Source organism: Spinacia oleracea, chromosome 2, assembly GCF_020520425.1.
Source record: "Spinacia oleracea cultivar Varoflay chromosome 2, BTI_SOV_V1, whole genome shotgun sequence".
In the NCBI taxonomy this organism is placed as follows: Eukaryota; Viridiplantae; Streptophyta; class Magnoliopsida; order Caryophyllales; family Amaranthaceae; genus Spinacia; species Spinacia oleracea.
The window spans coordinates 52,692,477-52,714,351 of NC_079488.1; the positions used below are offsets into that span (position 1 = coordinate 52,692,477).

Sequence of the window (21,875 nt, forward strand, 5' to 3'; positions counted from 1 at the left end):
TTTTCTCTCTCCTCTGGTTTTGCGTGACTTTTCTTTCCGTGCAATTTTTTTTTATTTCTGCATTTTTTCACACGTGTGAAAGTTGGTACACATTAATATTATGTGCACCTGTTATACTCCAATACTTTTTGTTTAATTAATTATCACACCACTCTTCGTAAGTGACAATTATTTAGGAAGAGAAGTTTAGGGGTGAGTATGAGTGACGACGCATTTAATCAGAAATCACAGGAGTTATGCTGTAAACGCGCATCACCGATTTTCTCTCTCCTCTCGGGTATTCTGTCTGCTATCTTCTACTTTCCGTACTATACTACACCTGGGTCAAATCTTTGAATCTTCGAAGACGACCTACTTTCACTCCCCACTTCACCTAATCCCGCGCCTATGATGTAGCACTATTTTCCTTACACCAGCAACGAAAATGGTGTTCAAAGGCAGATTTTTCTCGTCCAAGAAATCATCGGATTCAGATGGATCCAACAGTCCTCGTCGATTCAATTCCCCAATTAGATCCGACAAGAAAAAGGGTAGATCATCTGAAAAAGATTTAGCTAAAGATAGTAGTAGCAATTCAAGTATTGCAGTTTCTAGTAATTCGAAGCAGTCTGCAGTTGTTGCTAAGAAGAAGGATGACAAAGGTAAGGAGGCTCGAATTGATGCTGGATTGAAGCCGAATTTTGGGTCACCCTCAGCTTCCGTGTCGCCGATTCTTGCCTCGTCTTTGGGTTTGAATAAGATTAAGACGAGATCCGGCCCATTGCCTCAGGAGAGCTTCTTCGGGTTTCGAAACGAAAAGGGTGGTGTTGGTCTTGGGTCTAGTAATCTTTCTAAGCCTGTTGCAACGGCTGTTAGTAGTGATGGGAGTAGGTCCAGTGGGAAGAAGGAGATGAGTTGGTTGGAAAATGTTGCTGAGACTGGAAGTAATTCTGATAGTATGTCTCCCGAGAGCAGTGGGACAGCTCCGAGCCCGAGTTTGTCGAATGTAGGCCAGTTGCCACGGTCTAGACTGTCGTCTGGAGGAGGAGGTATGAGTTTCTCATTTGCTTATAATTTCTGATTCGTTTCAGTGGACTGTATGATTTAATTTTCCAACATATTGGTAGATCTTGGAGGAAGTAAGAAGGAAAAACTCCAGAGGTTTCTGTTGTGTTGCTGATTTGGAGTATTTGAGTAGAATGTTAAAAGGCTATAGATTATGGCTTTTAGCACATTATTAGTTGGGAAAATGGAACGGAATTTTATAATGCAATGCATAGATGGATGGAATATAGAGTGAACAACTATTACAGCTACGAAGTTGATTTACAGTGACTAGGAAAATGGATAACCTGCTTTTGAATTCATGATGTTGTAGTCAATACTAGCTCTATCTTATTGTGCTCTTTTTTTTATGGAAGTGCAAGACGCTAGTCACACAAAGGATTTCCAGTGAAGGCACGTGCATCGTGCACATGAGGCACAAAGAAAAAGCCTTAGGAGATTATTTGGAGTTATTTTTCCTTTTTTGCCAATATAGATTCTATAGTGATTGGGGTTGGGGGGGGGGGGGGGGGGAGGAGAAGAACCGAACATATAGAAAAAGAATGAGGCAGGGGTGTATGTCATTCATTGTTCTTGCTGTGCCTACAACTGCTTGAGAGAATGAAGCTTGCACCTTTGAACTCTTGAGGTGTGATTTTAAAATCCAAGACTGTGCTATGGCATATGCTTGCCTAGAAGCCAGTAATCGTATTGCATTGTTGTGCATGGCTAGTTGGACTTTACTTTGTGTGTGTGCTTGTCAATGCTGGATTCATGTTGTCTATACATCTACTTTGCTTTCTTTTTCCATTTACCATCGACTATTTGGGGTCTTTGGGGATGCCTTAAATATAAGGAAAAAAATCATGGTTTTAGGATGTTCCCTTTAAACTATTGCCGCCTATTCCCCGTCCAGTCCTTGTGGGCAACATTTGATTGGTAAACTTACTTATTAATGTTTTACATGGCTAGGTAGGCCGTAGGTGGTGGTTAATGCTACAATGTGATCCACAAATACGAACACATACTCTTAGTTTTAAAAAGCGCGCTTTTTTGCGCTTAAAGCTCAGAAGCTCACAGCAAAACGCTTCTGCCAGTCGAAGCCTAGCGACATACAAGAAGCGCGCGCTTCCTAGCGCTTCGGTGCTTCTGCGCTTCCTAGTGCTTTTGCGCTTCTTGTAGTCTGGGCACATCAGACCCTTCTTTTTCATAAAAAATAAAGCCACGTGACTCTAATCTTTCTTTTTTAAAGTATCACGTGATTTCTTTTTTTTTTTGAAATGCGAATATTTGGGAAGTTTTTGAAAACCCTAGTGCAATTTTCTCCCGTAGCTGGATTTCTCTAGCCTTCTCGCCGGATTTCTCCCATCGGATTCTGAATTTTTCTTTCATCGTTTTGATTTCTCTTTTTTTTTCCCATCTTTTTTTTCCATATTTTCTCCGTATTTTCTGAACTTTTGAAAATTTATTATTTCTTTCTGGGTGCGCTTGCGTACGAAAAGCGTGCGCTTTCGCTTTGCGCTTTGCGCTTAAGCTCCAGGGCCCTTTTGCGCGCTCCAGTGCGCTTCGCGCTTTTTAAAACTAAGCACATACTATTAACTTGTCGGCTAGCCTTTGTTCTTTGCACGTGAAATCCACTTACCTCAACTTATCCGAAAGTATATTAATATTAGAACTTACCATGTATCAAAGTTACCTAGTTTTATAATTGTTAACAATGATGGGCCTAGCGTGGAATTGCCGGGGGTTAGGCAGCCCTCGGGCGGAAAACGCCCTCAAAAGTCTTTCTATCGGTGACATAGTTGAAAGGGAGGGAATGGGAGACTATCAACTGAATTTTCGGAATTTTCTGTGTGTGGATTGTTGGGGGGATGGTAGACAAAGGAGAGGGGGGTTGGGTATGTTTTGGAATGAGGCTGTTCATCTTACTCTCCTCTCCCAATCCTTGCATCATATGTATTTATATTCAATGAGGCAAGTGGGGAAAAGTGGAGGTAAACAAGATTCTACAGGTACCCGAAGGAGGAAAATAAACAAAAAACATGGGAACTTATGGAGGAGCTTAGGGACGTTAACCCCTTGCCTTGGCCCCTCTTTGGAGAGTTCAACTGCATAGCTTCGCAGGAGGAAAAAAAGGGAGGGCGTATGAAGAATCAAAGGAGGTAGAGGGATTCAGAAATGCTATGGACAACTGTCAACTTCGGTCCATTCGATTTGAAGGTCATCCCTTCACATGAGGCAATAACCGTGAGGCTGAGGAGAACACATAGGAAAGGCTGGACAAAATTTTGATAACTGACACATGGCACACCCTTTTTCCATGCTTAAAATCTGAACACCTCTCGAAGCACAGGTTAGATCATCTCCCAATAAAAATTCATGTCCAAAACTAGGTGCTTGTTGGGAGTGGAAATAAGAGAAAGTGGAGGGGACTCAGGTTTGAGAAGGAGTGGATTAAAGATGAAGAGTGCACCAACATTGTGCACAAGGCTTGGTTAGCCTAACCGAGTGCTTCAGTGAAGCGTAAGCTTGAATTTTGCGATAGTCAGTTAAGGGGTTGGACTTCAAAGAGATCTATTGATTTTCCTAAGGAAGTTAAGCAACGACGTGAGAGCATGAAACTTCTCTTAGCTAGCGAACCTACAACAGAAAATATTACGAAAATGAGGACTCTTGATAACGAAATTGGCAAACTAGAAAGCTGGGAAGAGGTTTACTGGCTCAACGAAGTTGACAAAGTTGGCTTAAAGACGGTGATAAAAATACTGCATGTTTTCACCGAAAAGCTAACCAACGCCGACAACGGAATACCATAAGAGGTGTATTCGATGATGGGGGCATGTGGCGTGATAAAGAAGAGGAGGCGGAGGCTGTTTTTGTTAAGTATTTTGGTGACTTATTCTCTACAAATGGGGATAATGATGAAATGAGTAATGTATTAGATGCGGTCCAGCCAAAGGTGAGGGCATAGATGAACGAGGAGCTGCACATGCACCCCACAAAAACTCCCGGACCGGACGGTATGCTGGCTCTTGTTTCTTACGTACTATCATTCTCAACAATGATGCTCCCCTTGATCAGATTAACCACACTCACATTGTCCTTATTCTGAAGAACAAAATTTGTGAGTCTACCAAAGATTATCGACCCATTAGTTTATGTAATGTCTTGTATAAACTAGTGTCTAAGGTTATCTCAGATAGGCTCAAAAAAGTTCTCCTAAATGTGACAAGTGAGTGTCAAAGTGCTTTCATTCCCGGTAGATTAATCACAGATAATGTGCTAGTTGCCTATGAATTATTTCACTATCTCCGGAAGAAGAAAAAATGGGCAAGGGAGTAGATGGAGATGAAGTTGGACATGAGTAAAGCGTATGACCGTGTCGAGTGGAAATTTGTTACGGGTATGATGCATAAGTTGGGGTTTGAGGTCGACTAGTAATCCTTATCTATCGATGCATCGATAACCTTAGAACTAGACAAGCTATACCCACATACGCAATGCATTGTTTCAAAATACCGGAAGGGATCATAAACTATATGTATAAGGTATGCCAGAGCTTTTGATGGGGCCAAAAAGGGAGTGAAAATAAACTAGCATTGATAAGTTGGAATAGGTATGTAGAGCCAAGGATGATGGGGGTATAGGTCTTAAAGACCTAAGTGCATTTAACAACGCTCTATTGGTAAAACAGTGTTGGAGACTAGCCTTGAATCTGGACTCCTTTGCTGCAAGTGTACTAAAAGGAAAATACTTTCCCCATTCAAACACTTGGAGGTCAAATCCTCATTGGTGATGGTCGGAAGGTAACTTCTGGAGGGATAAGTGGCTGTCGGACCTCCCGGGTGGCCGTATTTTCTCTCCACAACCTCAGGGAGGTACTGATTGTGATTGTGTTGTGGCAGACTGGAGGGGGGACAAATGGAGCGGGGTGGAAGGAGGAAGAACTGAAAGCAACAAAGTAGGTGTTATGTTCTGAAAGCGGCACACCTGACTTCCTTGCTTGGTGTCACACGAAGAATGGTGAGTTTAGTGTGCGGATTGCGTATCACCTAGAGATGCAACAGAGGAGTGGGAGTGAACGAGGGTCTGGTAGTGACCCGAACAAACAACTATGGTCCAGAATTTTGCGAGCAACTGTCCCTCACGTGAATTCACTCGTATGGAGGGTCGTGTGCAATGGCCTTCTTATCATGTGCTCCTGGGCTTGCAGGGGCATGCTCGTTGAAACGACTTGTCCTCGGTGTGCTGAGGGCTATGAAAATATCTCTCACCTAGTACGTTTCTCCAGCCAGATTGGAGGAAAGGAGGGGTATAAGCCACAACTTTGTGGACTGATGCAGGGTCATAGAATTGCAGGGTCATAGAATTGCACTATTCCGAGGGCGTGGGAGGTGATTATGATGATGATCTGGCAAGTCTGGAATGCAAGGAATATGCGGGTGTTTGATAGGAAACGAATGGACCCAGTGCTAACGAGCTTTGAAGCTCCTTGGTGAGTGGTGACTATGAACTTGCGATGGCTAGAGAGGCTACCCACCCTCCTGTGCGTGCCCCTTTCAAGCTCAACACAGATGCTGCTGTACGCGGGGAAGAGTGTGGGATTGGGATGGTTGTTTGTGATAGAGAAGGGTATTTCCTGATGGTTGCAGGGGAGTGTAAGAAGGTGTGCTGCCTGCTGGGCAAGCGGAGGCTGAAGCTCTTAGATTTGGTCTGCACTACGCATTTGATGGTGGATTTCGCTGCATTTAGGCGGAATCTGCTTGATGGTGATTGATATGCTGTCAAAGGGCACGAGAGAATGGACAAGTATGCAAGTAATAGTAGATGATATTTTGGCTTTTGCAAACAGTTTTGATTTCTGTTCATTTTCTTTTGCTAGGAGATCTTGTAACAAGGTGGCTCATTCTATTGCCCAAACCTCGCTGACTTTAGGTGAGGTGAAGGTCTGGATGGAGGACCACCCGATTGAAGCTACTTTACTTGTCGCATTTGATAAGGCCTTTATTTCTTAATATAAACTCCAACAATATCCCGCCAAAAAAAAAAGCACCTGTGTCTGGAGTGGTTACATGGGTCCAGTCTAAATTCTATTTTGTGCACTTGCCTTCAAGAAAGATCAACAAAGTTTAGCTTCTTAGTGCAACCTTTTTTCGGTGCTATGAGCTAATTATGCTAAGAGAAGGCCAACATAAAGTTCCACATTAGGCCAACATAAATTCTATTTTGTGAAGCGATCATTCGATGTTTTAGATCGGAATTTTAGAGGGAAGTGATGGGATGGGAACAGGCTTGATAAGCACATGCTTGTTTTGTTTGATGGATGACCAAGCTCGATATATGCACATGCTTGTTTTGTTTAATGGAATTATGAGTTTTAGGTCATAGTAACTATCTGTACATACTTACATGACATGATCACCAAAATTGGTCGTAGACATAGTTTCATGATTTTTTCTCAGCATTTGTGGTGGTTTCATTTGTTTATATTTGGACAAGTAATACCGATATATACTAGAAACGCCAACGAGAGGGTGTCAGACATGTCACCTACGTTGGAAAGGTGGGCTAGAGACAAAAATCTCATGCCTTTAATTTATCATGTAACAAATTATCTTAAAATCAGAAAAGTTGTGTTGCTCTAAACTATGGTTCACAAGTTGGCCAAGATATTGTGTATTTTTAGTTGACTAAATCCAGAACACCCGATGTGAACCCAACTGTACATAATCTGCACTTCCTTGTTGGGAGATTTGACCAGTACATATAGTATATTTCATACTGGCTCACACTTCACCAAGTGAGAAAGATCTCTCAATGTCCAAGTTAAAGAAAAGGAAAGGCAAAAGGCGATAAAAGCGAAGGTCGAGGGTCGATCGGGGCGCTTGTGTGCGCATAGCAGGACCGACGATGAGAATACGACGAGAATGTATCTGTTTTATGGTGACATTGTTGAGTCTTGAGATGCTTAAAGACTTGGGACAACACAATGTCTATAAAGGATAACAACAACGCAAGTAATTAATCAAAGACAACTTCTGATGAGAAGTATTGGTCCATACCCCTCATGGAGGTTTATTTTGAATTAGCTTTAAACTTCCAGTGAACATTGGATGAAACATAATAATTTTATCTAAAGCTTAGAAAACTATTAGAAAGATCCTAGAAAGCAATAGATAAGCAAATACAAGTAAAGAAAGGTTGGATTCTGGCAACGCATAAGTAAGGCCACATGCTCTGGTTTGCAAATTGGGGCTAGGTTGATTAGGTAAAAGGCTGAGATGATAATGACTTTCATGATTACAACCTATAAAAAAGAAGGGGTTTACGTGTGTAACTAATAAAAAAGAGATGGAAATGGGCTGTTCAGTCACTTGTTTCCTTTAGATAAACGGCTGAAGCGTTCTTTTACTTTATCCGTCACTTTATGGTTTCTTGGACCTCTTTTCTCTTTACTAATGGGAAAATTTTGTACACCCTCCTTCCCACTATGACCGTCCCATTTCGTATGGGCACACAAATTTTGGAGAGTTTATAAAGTGCGACATGGTTATATGAAGAATGAATGAAAACTATGTTAGTGGAAGTTATCTGTTCCCTTTATATGGAAGAAAGAGAGAAATGCTAAGTGAGTGAGTAGGTGAAGTGGAGAAAGGAGAATTATTCATTTGAAGGGAGGGAAGTGTAAATAGTTTTTTTAAATTTTGGACCCGTACCGTCTAAGGAAATGGGAAGACTTTGTGGAACAGAGTGAGTGTTTTCAGCTTTTCTTTTGAAATTTAAGAAAACCAAGGAAAAACTTCTTAAAAGTATGTTGAAAATTATTTCTCAAAAAAAGTTTCATTAAAAAGAAAAATATGAAAAGTACCTAAATCATGCTAGTTCAACACTTCAACTTCAACCAGTTCCATCATCCACATCATTTGTGCTACTGCAACAGCACAACTGTTACCACAATCGTGAACAACAGCATCTCCGATCCATGCTCTAATCCTAATATTTAATTCCACCTATACAACGACCTCAAAGAAAAGAAATTGACGCGTTGTTGTAGGCAAGGTCCACCTTAAAATTTGTTAAACTCTTTCTTTCCAAGTGCACCACCGAAATGTCTATGGGACCATTTTCCATTGGTGGAACATATCTTACAAATTTATGTTTTTTTTTCCAATTCTATTTCTATCATGTTAAGTAAACGAATTCAAGGTAATATTAATTTACGCCGACCAAAATCTGGTTATCTTATGAATGCAATAGACCTCAACATTTGTAGCAGTTCAGAAGTTCAATAGGGATTGAAAGGAACCTTTTCTTACGTTCTATGCCTTCATATTCCACGTTGCATATTGTTGTTATACTTGTTACTCGTAATAGTTCATGAAGTGACATGCAGTTATTTTCTCATATCAGACTGCATTTGTTTTCATCCATGCAGGAAACTTAAATTCATCATGGGAGCAGCCCGGAGGCATAAGTCCAGATATTTGTACTCCTGAGGGACAGGTTGTTTGTTTACCTTTTTCACACGCTGCGGATTATAACTTGAATTTTCATGAATAGAGTTATTTAGGAGTGCTATTTTGTACAGTTTTGTGTATATTAATCAAATGGATTTCCCCCCCTTTAGATGGCATTTGATTGTGAAACCCCAAAGGAGTCTGAATCTCCTCGTTTTCAAGCCATTCTTCGTGTTACAAGCGGGCCAAGGAAAAGAAATCCGGCAGATATAAAAAGTTTTTCCCATGAGTTGAATTCTAAAGGAGTACGGCCTTTTCCGTTTTGGAAGCCTCGTGGTTTAAATAATCTCGAAGTAAGTATACTGTTCTATAGTCTCCCCCGTTTCCTGGTGGCATATTATCTGAGTACTTACTTGAAATTGATATTGCATGTAGGAGGTTTTAGTCATGATTAAAGGAAGGTTTGAGAAAGCCAAGGAAGAAGTAGACTCTGACTTGGCTGTTTTTGCGGCCGATCTAGTTGGTATTTTGGAAAAGAATACCGAAAATCAGCCTGGATGGCAGGAAACTATCGAGGACTTATTGATCCTAGCTCGGAGTTGTGCTATGACATCACCAAACGAGTTCTGGCTCCAGTGTGAAAGCATAGTTCAGGAATTAGATGATAGACGTCAGGAGTTGCCTCCAGGTAAGCTGAAGCAGCTTCATACACGGATGCTTTTCATACTCACGCGATGTACCAGATTGTTGCAGTTTCACAAGGAAAGTGGATTAGCGGAGGACGGACATGCACTTCAGCTGCGCCAGTCAACGATCTTGCAGTTTGCTGAAAAGAGGTTGCCTCCTGGAAAAGATAGAGACAGAAAAAGTTCTTTTTCTGGAAAGATTTCAAGGGGATCATCAGCACAAAAATCCTTTAGTCAAGAACAACATGGTCGTAGATTACATACTTCTGATATCTTTACTCCGGTTGAAACCACACAGAAAACTGAATCTCCCTCTGGGAGGGAGCGGATTGCTTCCTGGAAAAAACTCCCATCTCCTGGTGTTAAAAAAACAGAAGCTTCTATTGAAATTGATCAGAGTGATGATAAGTTAGAGCAAATAAAAATATCTAATAGACAAGAAATTTCAGATGCAGATCCGTCTATAATGAAAGAATCTGAGGTTCCTTCTTCAAAAGATTCAGTTGCACAAGCGTTTCCTTCTTCTAAGCACCGGCAGAAAAATTCCTGGGGTTACTGGGGAGATCAGCCAAGTGTGTCAGATGAAAGTTCCATAATTTGCCGAATATGTGAGGAAGAGGTTCTAACTTTACACGTAGAAGATCATTCAAAAGTATGTGCAGTTGCTGATAGATGTGATCAGAAAGGCTTGAGTGTCAATGAACGCCTTTTAAGAATTGCTGACACTTTAGAAAAAATGATTGAATGTCCTTCCCAGAAGGATTTTCAACCAGCAGTTGGGAGCCCTGATGCTGCAAAAGTATCAAATTCAAGTGTTACTGAAGAGTCTGATGCTTTTTCTCCCAAACTTAGTGACTGGTCTCGCAGAGGATCAGAGGATATGCTAGACTCTTTTCCTGACACTGATAATGCTGTATTTATGGACGATTTGAAAGGTTTATCATCTATGTCTTGTAAGACTCGTTTTGGCCCAAAGTCTGATCAAGGAATGACAAATTCATCTGCTGGAAGCATGACTCCTAGGTCTCCTTTGTTGACACCAAGAACCAGTCAAATTGATTTGCTTCTATCTAGTAAAGGTGGTTATTCGGAACATGAAGATCATCCTCAGGTATTGTCACTTATTCTCTCAAATTTATACTCATGTGATCTGGTCATAGTTATTTACACTTTGTTTGGATAAGAGGAAATAGGGAGAAGGAAAGGCAGGCAGGCATCCATCATCCGTCCAAATTTGGAAAGATTTGAAGGAAAAATGGAACTCCCCTTCCTCCTCTTTCCCTCTCCTTTTCCCTTTTATCTTGCTACCCAAACAGACCATTAGTGAATTTGAAGATCAATGTAACTGTTACGAGCCTTATTAAAGACACATCATTTAGGCGAGGTTGATATTGTTTTATTTTAGCAAGATTCTGCAGGCAGCTGATACTGTCCAATTTGAAAACCAATAAAAGAATGGAGCCCTACAAAAACAGGTTAGAAAAGACAAGAAACTGATTTGTATGAATAATTGGAGCCCTTTGGTGGGCGAAACAAGTCACTGGTTATAATAGTTGATATCTGTAATCATGTGATAGATAATTATGTTTTATTTTTGGATGTCTTTACCTTCAATTTTTTTAAACTATAGAGTTTTTAAAACTATTTTTTTATTAGACCAGTGAAAAGAACCTGTGGAAGAAAAGAACATGCTAGCCACACTTTACATCATTAAAATATTGTCCCATGAGAATTCCTATTGAATGACTTGCAAAAAGAGAACATTTCCTGTGACGTATCCAATCTGCTACGTAAACAGCTGATGCCATAGAAAGATGTCGTTTTGTTGGGAAAGAACACTTCGTTTTTAGCCTGTTTGTCTGCAAATCATATGATACACCAGTGATGCTACTTCATACCGTCTCTGAGGAGTTTATCATTTGTCTTAGAGAAAATTACTCACCTTTTTCGAGAGTTTCAGTTCCAAATACAGCTGGAGATGAGAAAAGGAAATTAATTTGTATTTTGGTGTCTTTACAAGTGACTTATGTAGGAATTTCATGATACCTTCATTCTACCCTGATTCCAGACAGGATTCATCTAAAACGGTTATTATTAGTGATGGAAACCATTTTGTCGTAAGTTATTGTAAAATATAGATATTGGCATTATAAGTTGCAGATAAATGATAAAGGTAGGGGAAAAAAATAGAGAAAGGTTGTCCTCTGTGAGTTCTTCTTGTATAACTCTCTGATTCCCATCTCAGTGTTACGTTAATTAAAGGAAAGATGAATCAAACTGAACGATGTATGAACTTTGTGTTCTAGTGTAGAAAGCATGAATTCCTGCAAGGGTGCCCCTATCAGTTCCTTTGAATACCTTAATTAATTAATTTATTTATGGCTTAGGGAGTTGGGTTTCAAGGTGGATTTCTAAAGCCATCAAGCCATTAAGGAGTTGTTTTAGACATTATTAGAAATCTGTTCCTTTTTGTTTGCTGTCTAAGTCCTATTCTTCCATGTTGATCTTTTCTCTTCTCTACTCCACCACAAACCTCATCAGAAATCTTTCGTTATGTCTACCTACATAAGCTTTTTAGCCATACCCACTAGGAGTTTATGAACTGATTAAAAATTGAAGAGGATGTTGGGCTACCAGGATTTTATAAGCCTACTATGATCCCCATGGAAGTAAAGCCCTTTTCCGCTCACTTAACTAAGCACTCTTACGAGGTATATTCATCAAGGGGGTTTTATGGATTTTGCCGCAAAGTAAAGGTTTAGGCTCCCTTTGACCAAAACAGAAAGTTCTCACTTTCAATTTGGAGATTACCTTTTGATTTACTTTTGTGACCTAAATTTATCATTTTCACTCTCAGCAGAGTACATACATTTTTGCGCTACAAGATTTTATGTAAGATGCCAAAATCTTACTTTTTCATCAAATAATTGTCTCCTATTTAGTAATTAATTGTGATGCTTTATGAAAATTCTACTGTCGACTTAGTTAAAAATGATCACTTGGCTATTAACTCGTCTGTTTTCTAAGTTTTGAGGTATGTGTCTACCCTCAGACTGCTTAAGTGGTGTAACATCATCTTCAACTAACCTCTACCGATCTGAATACTTATATGCTAAAACTTCCTTGTATTCTTAACATCATTTATTTTACTTTAATGTTGTGATTAGACTAAGCATGCTGTTTTTAGTTGGTGCAATATTTTTAGGGAAGAAGGAATATTTGATGAATCAGTTAATGAAATAAAAATGATTTTGTTGTGGTGTTCTAGCACTAACAACGTAGATTTCACTAGAACTTTGTAACGTCCCATTAAACTTGCCATTTAGGTTTGGCACAAGTATTTAGGAGAGAAATTATATAAGGGTTTTGTGATAACAAGTTAATAAAACATAAGGTAGTGGGTAACCGGGTATAGTTAAATGTTGTTTAGAAAGGTAAGGGAAAGTAGTGACCCAAAGGGGAGAAGTAAGAGGATATTATTTCTTTTTATACCATGTGGACCAACCCAAAACAAGAAATGGGAAAGTAAGGGTGTGTTCGGTATCATTTCCGTTTTTTAGTGTTTTGTTTTTGTAAAACTAAAAACTAGTTTAGATTTGGTTTTCATATTTATCCAAAACTGATACGGAAAATCGTATATCCAAAACTGATATGGAGAATATTAAATAAAAACAAAACTACGGAGTATTTTGCGTTAAAATGAAACGGTGGAGTACTCCAGTATGTTGCAGTTGTGCCCAGGTGGCACTAACCTCATCATCTTTTATTTCCTTGAGCAAAATGTCTCGGAATTTTGGGAGCTTTCTTGATACTCCATGAAAGCCCTCTTTTTTTTATCACCACTAACCTAGCAATTTCAATCTTCTTATTATATTCAATGGTTCAATTCAAACCATGAAATCTAGTTTCAAGTAGAAAGGAAGTAATTCCTTTCCTAGGCAAAAACATAAAATAAAAAATTAAATCAAAAAATAAACCCAGAAAATCTGCATCTTCAAAATAGCATCAACAATGGCGGATGGAGTACATCATCTACCTTGCCTCGTCAGAGATTAGTCGCTGATGCCAAAAGATAGATGATGGCGGAAGGTACGAGGCTGTAGGTGGGAAAAGATTGATGAACATAGTTGGTATTGTTTACATAGGACAAGAAAGGGTTATTAGTCAGTTGCGGGTTTTTTTTTGGCGGATTGAAACTTTCATTAAATGAACAGAACTCCTCCCCGAGAAGTCAATTTGAGAAGCTTGGATTTGTAGCTTCTGTTTCTAAGCCCCACAGAATCTATTTTTGACTCATTTGTGTTTCTGAAGAAGTATAAACCATTCTCCAAAAACATAGTGTTTGGCCTAGTTTCAGTTTCTGGAATCTAGAAGCTCTTTTAGGAGCTTGGCCAAACACCTCCTTGAGGTCCTCTCTTACCTAAAACAAAAAAGATCCTCTCTTTGAACTATTTGAAAAATTTCTTGCCTACAAAGAAAAGCTACTTAAATTCTATAAATACCCTATTGGGCTATGTTTATTTTTAAAATTTTCATAACAAATTGATATGGGTTTTATAAAGATCTCCTTTTGTTCGTAGAGGTTTTTCACCAGTTTATGGTTTTCATCTGATGCAATCTTGTTTTTTTGGGTATTGGTGTTATGATTACCTTGTTGATTTCCCAATTGGGAGCAATACTTGCCTTCCTGCGCTTTTCATAAACATTGTTTATAGTTTCTTCCAAACATAGATGACATCGGTAATGACTTTCGTTGCTCATTAGTCTTCTAGATCATATCTCCCTAAGATTGTACTTCTGGACAACCCGTCCTCTATAGGCCCCAAATTTCCATGTCCACCCTGTAACAAATTGGTAAAACTCTTGTTATATTCTTTTCGTTTGTCTATGTAGCTAAGTGTCTAACTAGTTGCTTTAAGGTATTGATTTAAGAACTACAAAAAGAACATGGCCAACTTCCAATTCCCATTTCTATCTATGGTGATAATATGACCGAGTAGGCGGTTCTAATATCTCATACTATTTTCTCTGTTTAGAAAGCTACTCTTAGAGGTGAGATACATCTGAGTCTTGCTGAAAGTAACTTCTAAACTTAAGAATACAATGATGTTGAAGTTTTACTATAGCAAGGAAGATTTCATGATTGTTGATGCCACGTATGAGTTTTACTGAGGATTGACATGTAATCTTGTTGCTTATGTCTTTTTTTGCCCCTAATCATGTAAAATGGATATAGGACCCTTTCTGATGATGCTCCCTGCCTTTTGCTTAATGAGAATTGGTAAATATGCATCTATGTGTTCCTTCAGGCTTTTCATTTCTATGTACCAGTGCTTCTTACTTTGTAAGAAATGAGTTAATTGGCTGCCCATGGTTTCCTAGTCCCCCAACCATGAGTGTCCTAGACTCCTAGCTCATATTCCTTCCATATTTTTATACGAGTTACATGTTGACCAACACAAGTATTAAGAAAGCTTAGTTGAATTTGATATAATAATGATGCAAGTGGGGTAGTTGACAATAAAGAAATAGAGAAAAAGCAACTAGGGTGTAAAAGACAAGTTACCAAAAGTAGAATTATTTATGATTTAAGTGTGCCCATAGGAAAGTAGCAAAAAATAAACATGGGGAGTGGGTGTAACAGTTACCGAAAAAGGACTTGTAACTCCTAAAAAAGTACGGCCGCAAGTAGTAATTGTAACTTCTAAAAAATGTTGAGGGAGTATATTTGTTGGGTAGAGAGCTAAGAGAGGCCTGTTCTTAAATGCCAAAGGAAAACAATTTCATTCGTTTTATAGTGACGATGTTGCTGCTGCCAAATCTTAATTCATTATTAAGGAAAGAAAAATAGAAGGCTAAGAATAAAAGTTTCCTCAAGCTTTTTACCATAATCATATTTGCATGATATTAGCAATCTTCAATATTTTTGCATTTTCTCGATGATGATTGTGCTGATGTGCAGTATGTTTATTGTAATCCTAATTTTTTTTGGATGACGCAGATGGCTGAACTTGCAGACATCGCTCGATGTTCAGCAAATGCCCTGTCTGAAGATGATCGTTCAATGAATTATTTGCTCACATGTCTAGAGGATTTGAGTGTTGTTGTTGGCCGTCGGAAATTTGACGCGCTTACTGTAGAGACCTTTGGAGCCCGAATTGAGAAGTTGATTAGGTCAGTTTTTTTCTACTCTTTCTTGTCTGTGCGCGCATGCCTGCTCGTATGCTGGTGCAAGCGTTTGTGCCCTGTGCGTGTGTTGGGGGGTGGGATGGGGTGGGGGAGGGGAGTGTGTGTGTTGGTAGGGGGATATGGCTTAAAATTCCATTTGATAGAGCAATGGTTCTGTAAATTCAGTTGATGTTTGGGTATTAGGAGATATGTCTGCTGCATAATACACAGGCTTAGGTGTTATTGCTGTCTTTACTGTTCTGTTCATCTTCTTTATTACCAAGCACAATGTTGATTCCTTAATTTCTTCAGGGAAAAATATCTACAACTAGTTGAGTTGCTTGATAATGAGAAGATTGATCTTGTGAGTACTGTAATTGATGAAGATGCTCCTTTGGAAGATGATGTTGTAAGTAGTTTAAGAACCAGCCCTATTCATTCTACCAAGGACCGCACGTCCATTGATGACTTTGAGATTATGAAACCTATAAGCCGTGGTGCATTTGGTCGGGTTTTCTTGGCTAAGAAGCGAACAACGGGAGATCTTTTTGCTATAAAGGTACGCTTGTTCTTTATTATTTTGACAGCATGGGTAGTTTCAGATATCATGTAGTTTCTGTTGATTGGTTTACTTTTTTGACCCCTTAATCCTTGGTGTTTTCTTTTCTAGTCTTTTTGTTTTTGACATTATCACGTTTGAGTTTTGGAAGGCATTAATTAATTAATAAAATTTTGCTATACATGTAGGTGTTGGCAAAGGCTGATATGATCCGCAAGAATGCTGTGGAAAGTATTTTAGCAGAACGCAATATTTTGATTTCTGTCCGCAACCCTTTTGTGGTGAGCAGGTCTATCTAGATTTTCCCCTTCCCCTCCATCATTAAGCGATGATCTCCTTAACCTCTATTTGTTCTACTCCCAGGTTCGATTCTTTTATTCGTTTACTTGCCGTGAAAACTTGTATTTGGTAATGGAATATCTTAACGGGGGAGATCTATATTCACTGTTAAGAAATTTGGGCTGCTTAGATGAAGATGTTGCCCTTGTCTATATAGCAGAAGTAGTAAGTATATCTTGTCTATCTTTTATCTTTCAGTTATATTTTTCTTCGATTCATTTAAAGTGAGTGGTTGTCAATATTAGATTGCCTTGTGAGAACATTGGATAATATTCAGGTACTTGCTTTGGAATATTTGCACTCTCTTCATGTAATTCATCGTGATCTGAAGCCAGACAATCTATTAATTGCCCATGATGGTCATATCAAGGTATATATTTGATTTCCTTGAGTTATTTCAAAATTTTAAACTTAATTTGCACGTATGTTGAACATATTGAACTGTTTAATCTCCAAGTTGTCCTGAACTTAGTTATGCTTGATTATTATCTTAACTCAAAATTTGGTGACCTTTATGTTAGCATCCAGTTTAATTAAAATTTTGTATTTACGTAACTGTGAATAATTCATCAAGTGTTTTTTGCCAGTATAAGAATTTGTTCAACTTGTTTGGATGGTTCTGCATTATAACATCATTTATGTTAAATATCACTGAAGTTAGCTAGAGTAAGTCACCAATTGATAGAGTTGAGAATGGAAATACAATTTTTACACACAGCTTAGAGAATAGAAAGAGAGAAGGGGGTGTAAGTTTACTACAAGATCACAACTAATAGCTTTGTTTTAAAAAGCGCGTGACGCCTATATTCTAAGGGTCGTAGAGCCAATGTGTGAGGCACAAGGAAAATCCGCTTGTATCACGCATTTGAGGCAGATCTTCCATGCACAAATGTTTGTAATTCATTTCCAGACTATATTTGGTACTCAAAACACACGTGATAAATATATTGTAAGGAGGAAAATGTCCTTTATCACACAAACTATATCCTTGATGCTTAAACAACAGAAACTTTACACGGTGTACAAGCAGCACCAACCCAGCAACTATAATGATGGGTGCATTCAATCACATGTCGCACTAGGGTTTTTATTGTTTTTTCCTTTTGATCTACAAAATGGAATCTCTTTTATTTTATTTTATTATAAACAAAAAGTTTCCACCTTTACTCTTTCTTGCCATCAGTCCATCACAGGACCACACTTTCCCGGTTTCCTATTCTTAGGCGACCACTTCACCTACGCCATCTACCTGACCACTGCCATCCCTTCACCAGCAGCCCCCTTCCCCTTTGTAACCTTATCGTCTCCTTCTTCTGCTAACCCCATACCCTTTTTTTTTATTTGTTCTTCCTTCATCATTCCAAAAAAAATTGGCAGATATCGTGAAGATTCTGGCAAGTGTTCCTTTAGCATCATCAAACACATCAGCACATTGAGGGGGTTGATAGAGCTAAAGTGGGTTGTTTTGGTGGGGCTAGGCAAGGCTGGGTCATGGATGGTGGAGTGATTGGAAAGAAACAAAGAATTTTACTAACTTCCAAAAAAAAGGAGCAAGGAAACATCTGCGAAATTCGGCGTAATATACAACAACTTTTCATTGAGCGCACCAACGTTATAGTTCGTGTTGTTTCACTTGTATGTGCTCCTCAACATATTTATAAGTTTCAGAAAAAATGAGTTAGTAGAAAAGAACCTTTGTTTATTTGTGCACCAAGGCTGTAATTAGTGTCATTGAGGCGAAATTTCCCTGTCATAAATGCTTGAAGAAGACAATCGATATCATACCACTACCATAAAGTCTATCACATAAGGAATCATAGTTCCTTACCATTGTATTGCTAAAGGTTAAAAATAGAGTATAATACAATCAAAATTCAATTCAACTTAAATGAATTAACAAAAGCATAATTCCCCAAGCTCTTTTCTGGGCATGATAAATCTCCATAATTCCATCTTACTTATCTTTGTCGTCGCCCAAGAAAAGTACTTCCTCCATTTCTCAATCGATGCATCATGTTAACTCCTTATACTATTTATATGCTTTGACCATGAATATCTATAATTACATATTAGTAAAATTTATAAAAAAAATTGATATTGTAAAAATATACTTCCCCTCGTTCCCCTCGTTCCCCTCGTTCTTCACAATTACTGTTCACTTGGTCAAATTTTTAAAACTTTGACCGTCTTTGACAATTTATATATATGAAAAAAACATTTCATGTGTGGCGCTGGGGCGTTGTTAGATTTGTTCGAATGTGAATTTTGTTAATATCCAATTTCATAATTTTTACAACTATGGTACTTAAGATATCAATAGTCAAAAGTTGTTGGCTGGAGACCGCGCAAAAGATAAATGGGACGAACTTCATGGTAAGGAGGGAGTATATTAAGATTTAACCCAGCAACAATTTTAATACAACATTTATTTTTGCATACTAGTGAATATAAAGTGATGCATCTATTGAGAAACGAAGGAGAAATTGTTTTAACAATCATTATCCTCCATGAATGTTCTTTGAGTTGCTTTAGAAACCAGCTACTAGCAGAGTACAACCCTCTACTTTATAACCTTTTGAAGGTTGGCAGCTGATTTCTCAAATCTTAATGCTTTAATGACATAGCTAGGGTCATAGGCAGTTATCATTCTCAAATTATACCCTAGAACTTATAATTTGTAAATAGCATGATCTTCACCATCTTCAAAAGTAATCCATTTATGTAGGTACTCTTTGCTTTCACCAATCTCTCCAAGAGAACGGGATCAATATGTCTAGTTGTGTTTCAAGAGAACCTAGTAGTTCAATGAAGCTTCTGTCATTTTGTTTATCTTCTTGGTATGAAGTAGTTAGAAGAAAAAGTATGTATGCTAATTAATTTAACGATTTAGTAAAAGTAAGAAAATCAATTTCTTCCTCAACCACTAGCAATGAGTCGAAGTCCCATATGAAAGGCAACTATGTTGTTAGCAAGCAGCCGTTGTAAAGTTTTAGTAGTTTCCTACACCAAAAAGACAAAAAAATATTTACTCTCCTACAAAACTCGTGGCCATGTCTTTTGGGCACAAAGAGATGAAAGAGTAAGGAGAAAAAAAATATTTTTAGGAGAGAGAAGAAGTTGATTTTTGGAGATAATGTCATAATGGCAATTTTTTTGTCAGGAAAAAGATAAAGTAGATATGATTAATTATAGTAGTTTCTTTTCTTATTTAGGGGGGTGTGGATAAGTAGATGTGCATATCATGTGATGTGGGATGGTGAGTGTTTTATATTGAGTAAACATAGATGTGGTTCCAACCCAATAAAGAAAATGGGTAATGTTTTTTGTGACATCTCAAAATGGAATAGTGGGTAAAATATTATGACATGGAGGGAGTCATAGATACTTTTGTCTTTCATTCCCTAACAGACTCTCTTATTTTCTAATCTTGTCTTCAATTCTCTATTTCGCGACCAAGCTCAATATAAAATAACTTAACCTGATTAATCTCCCCTTACCTCAATATCATAACTTTTCTGACTTTTAGAAATAGGCAAATAGCTTCGAAATGAAGGGTCAAGTTGATAATCCTTTTAAAGCTTTCTTGTAGTATTCCTTTTTATTTGCTTGCTTTAAGCAATAGCCTCGTATTCCTATCCATGTCTGGTTATGTTCCCAATGGAAATCTTCTCTACCAACCAACCTAAGAACCTTAGAATCAGGGCCCGTTAACTTGAGAGCACATAAAATATCCTCATGACAAGACTGTTATGTCTGATATGCTGAGGAATAAAGTCACTTTCTACACGTCTTTATAGGTTTTATTGCTTTAACTTGCTTTGCATATGCAATCCACAAATCATCTGGGAAGATGAGGGCCCTTGATTCTGTCAATTTTTGTCAATTTTTTTTTTATTATTTGGGTTAATGGTGGAATATTGAGAGTAGTTGAACTTGAATGCTCTTGAGAGCGCAAGCTGATGAACTTGAACTTGAACTTGCGATATCTTAAGAACACAACACCAGTAGAAGCTATACAAAAGCGGAATTTGTTGAAGAAAGTATTATGTACTTCCTCTGTTTCTTTTATTATTGCACCATTTGATGTTTCACGCTTGCCAATGCAAAACTTTAGCCATTAATCACTTATTATGCATTAGCCAAAATTACAAAAAATTGATATTTAGAAAATATATATCGAGACGAATCTAACGAGATTCCACATGACTATATAATTCCTTGTATAAATCACAAAAGATTGATAAAATAGTGTGAAAAGTGTGAAATTGCAAAAAAGACGGAGGAAGTATCATAGAGGAGTATATGATCTCTTTGGATTCAAAGATGACTGGATGAGGTAGAATATTCAATAAAGTTGATGTAGAATATGCTAATGATCACTCTGATAATCTTGCATACCATTTGCTAAACTACCTGGAATTTGACCATCCTTTTTGTTAAAATGATTGTAATGGTTATTTTATCATTATATTGATTATTAATGTCACTTGGAGCTCATTCTTTTTTTTTCCCCCTGTTTTTATCAGTTGACAGACTTCGGGCTATCAAAAGTTGGTCTCATCAACAGCACTGATGATTTATCTGGCCCTGCAGTTAGTGCGACATCCATCTTTGAAGATGATCAACCCCAATTATCTGCTTCAGAGAAGCAGCAAGAACGAAGGAAGAAACGTTCTGCGGTTGGAACACCTGACTATTTGGCACCTGAGATTTTGTTGGGAACAGGACATGGTTTGTAACGCCTCTTGTCTTTTACTTTCTTCATTCTCATTAAGTTGACACATTTTTGATTTAGCATTATTCATACACCTACCTATTACACCGTCCTTTGACCGGATTTTGTTAGTTATACATGAGGTAAAATATAGTCATGTGAGATCTTGTTAAATTCGTCTTGATAATTTAAAGGTGTTAATGATATAAAATGTGCATTGACAAACATGACTAAAGAATTGTGTAAACTAAATAAGAACGGAGGAAGTATTTTATATTGGGATTATGTATATCTATTTAATTTGGAATACTAATTAAGATGTATTTAGAACTAAATTGATTCAAAGCTAAATCGACTCTCTAATCCGGTGGGTGTAGACTGCATGGGCATTTTCTTTGCTCTAAGTAGCTAAACTAGTATGAATTATGTGTAAGAAAGTGGAGTGTTGGATGGATACTTTAAACTAAAATTAGAGTAAAGTGTGATGATACTTTATTGTCTTTTTTTTATCTTTATTTCCCTTCTATTATTTCTCAAGAACTCTGGAATTGTGTGTTGCCATCTGGTTTTCTTCAGGAGCTACGGCGGATTGGTGGTCTGTGGGGGTTATTTTGTTCGAACTCATTGTTGGAATCCCTCCCTTCAACGCTGAACACCCCCAGGTAATTGTTTAGTGCATATAGTAAATATTGGTTAGATTGTCTCCATTATTATCAGTTTTAGCTGAATAATGCAAAGTTTCAATAATAGTAGAATGTGATCTGGATTCCGGACTCAGGAAGTTACTCCCACTCCCGTCTCAGCATAACCAATAACTTTTGGTATTTGTGCAAAATTAATATGGCATTGACCGAGAGATATTACCTGAGAAATTAAGTATGCTGGAAATCATCTAAAAAATTGAAGAAAATTTTATAGAAAGAAAGGTG

The 21,875-nt window shown here is 38.0% G+C and overlaps 1 protein-coding gene across 1 annotated transcript in view; it reads left to right on the forward strand.

Annotated features, from left to right (window-relative positions):
- The first annotated feature begins 221 nt into the window (after nucleotides 1–221).
- Nucleotides 222–21,875, forward strand: part of LOC110802978 (probable serine/threonine protein kinase IREH1) — a 28,426-nt gene continuing 6,772 nt past the window's right edge. The window contains exons 1-11 of the mRNA XM_022008435.2: nucleotides 222–1,028; nucleotides 8,459–8,526; nucleotides 8,651–8,833; nucleotides 8,916–10,277; nucleotides 15,168–15,340; nucleotides 15,647–15,893; nucleotides 16,082–16,174; nucleotides 16,257–16,397; nucleotides 16,510–16,602; nucleotides 20,759–20,963; nucleotides 21,523–21,608. Coding sequence (XP_021864127.1) covers nucleotides 425–1,028; nucleotides 8,459–8,526; nucleotides 8,651–8,833; nucleotides 8,916–10,277; nucleotides 15,168–15,340; nucleotides 15,647–15,893; nucleotides 16,082–16,174; nucleotides 16,257–16,397; nucleotides 16,510–16,602; nucleotides 20,759–20,963; nucleotides 21,523–21,608 — 3,255 coding nt within the window. The 5' untranslated portion in view covers nucleotides 222–424. The remainder of the gene's footprint in view (nucleotides 1,029–8,458; nucleotides 8,527–8,650; nucleotides 8,834–8,915; nucleotides 10,278–15,167; nucleotides 15,341–15,646; nucleotides 15,894–16,081; nucleotides 16,175–16,256; nucleotides 16,398–16,509; nucleotides 16,603–20,758; nucleotides 20,964–21,522; nucleotides 21,609–21,875) is intronic.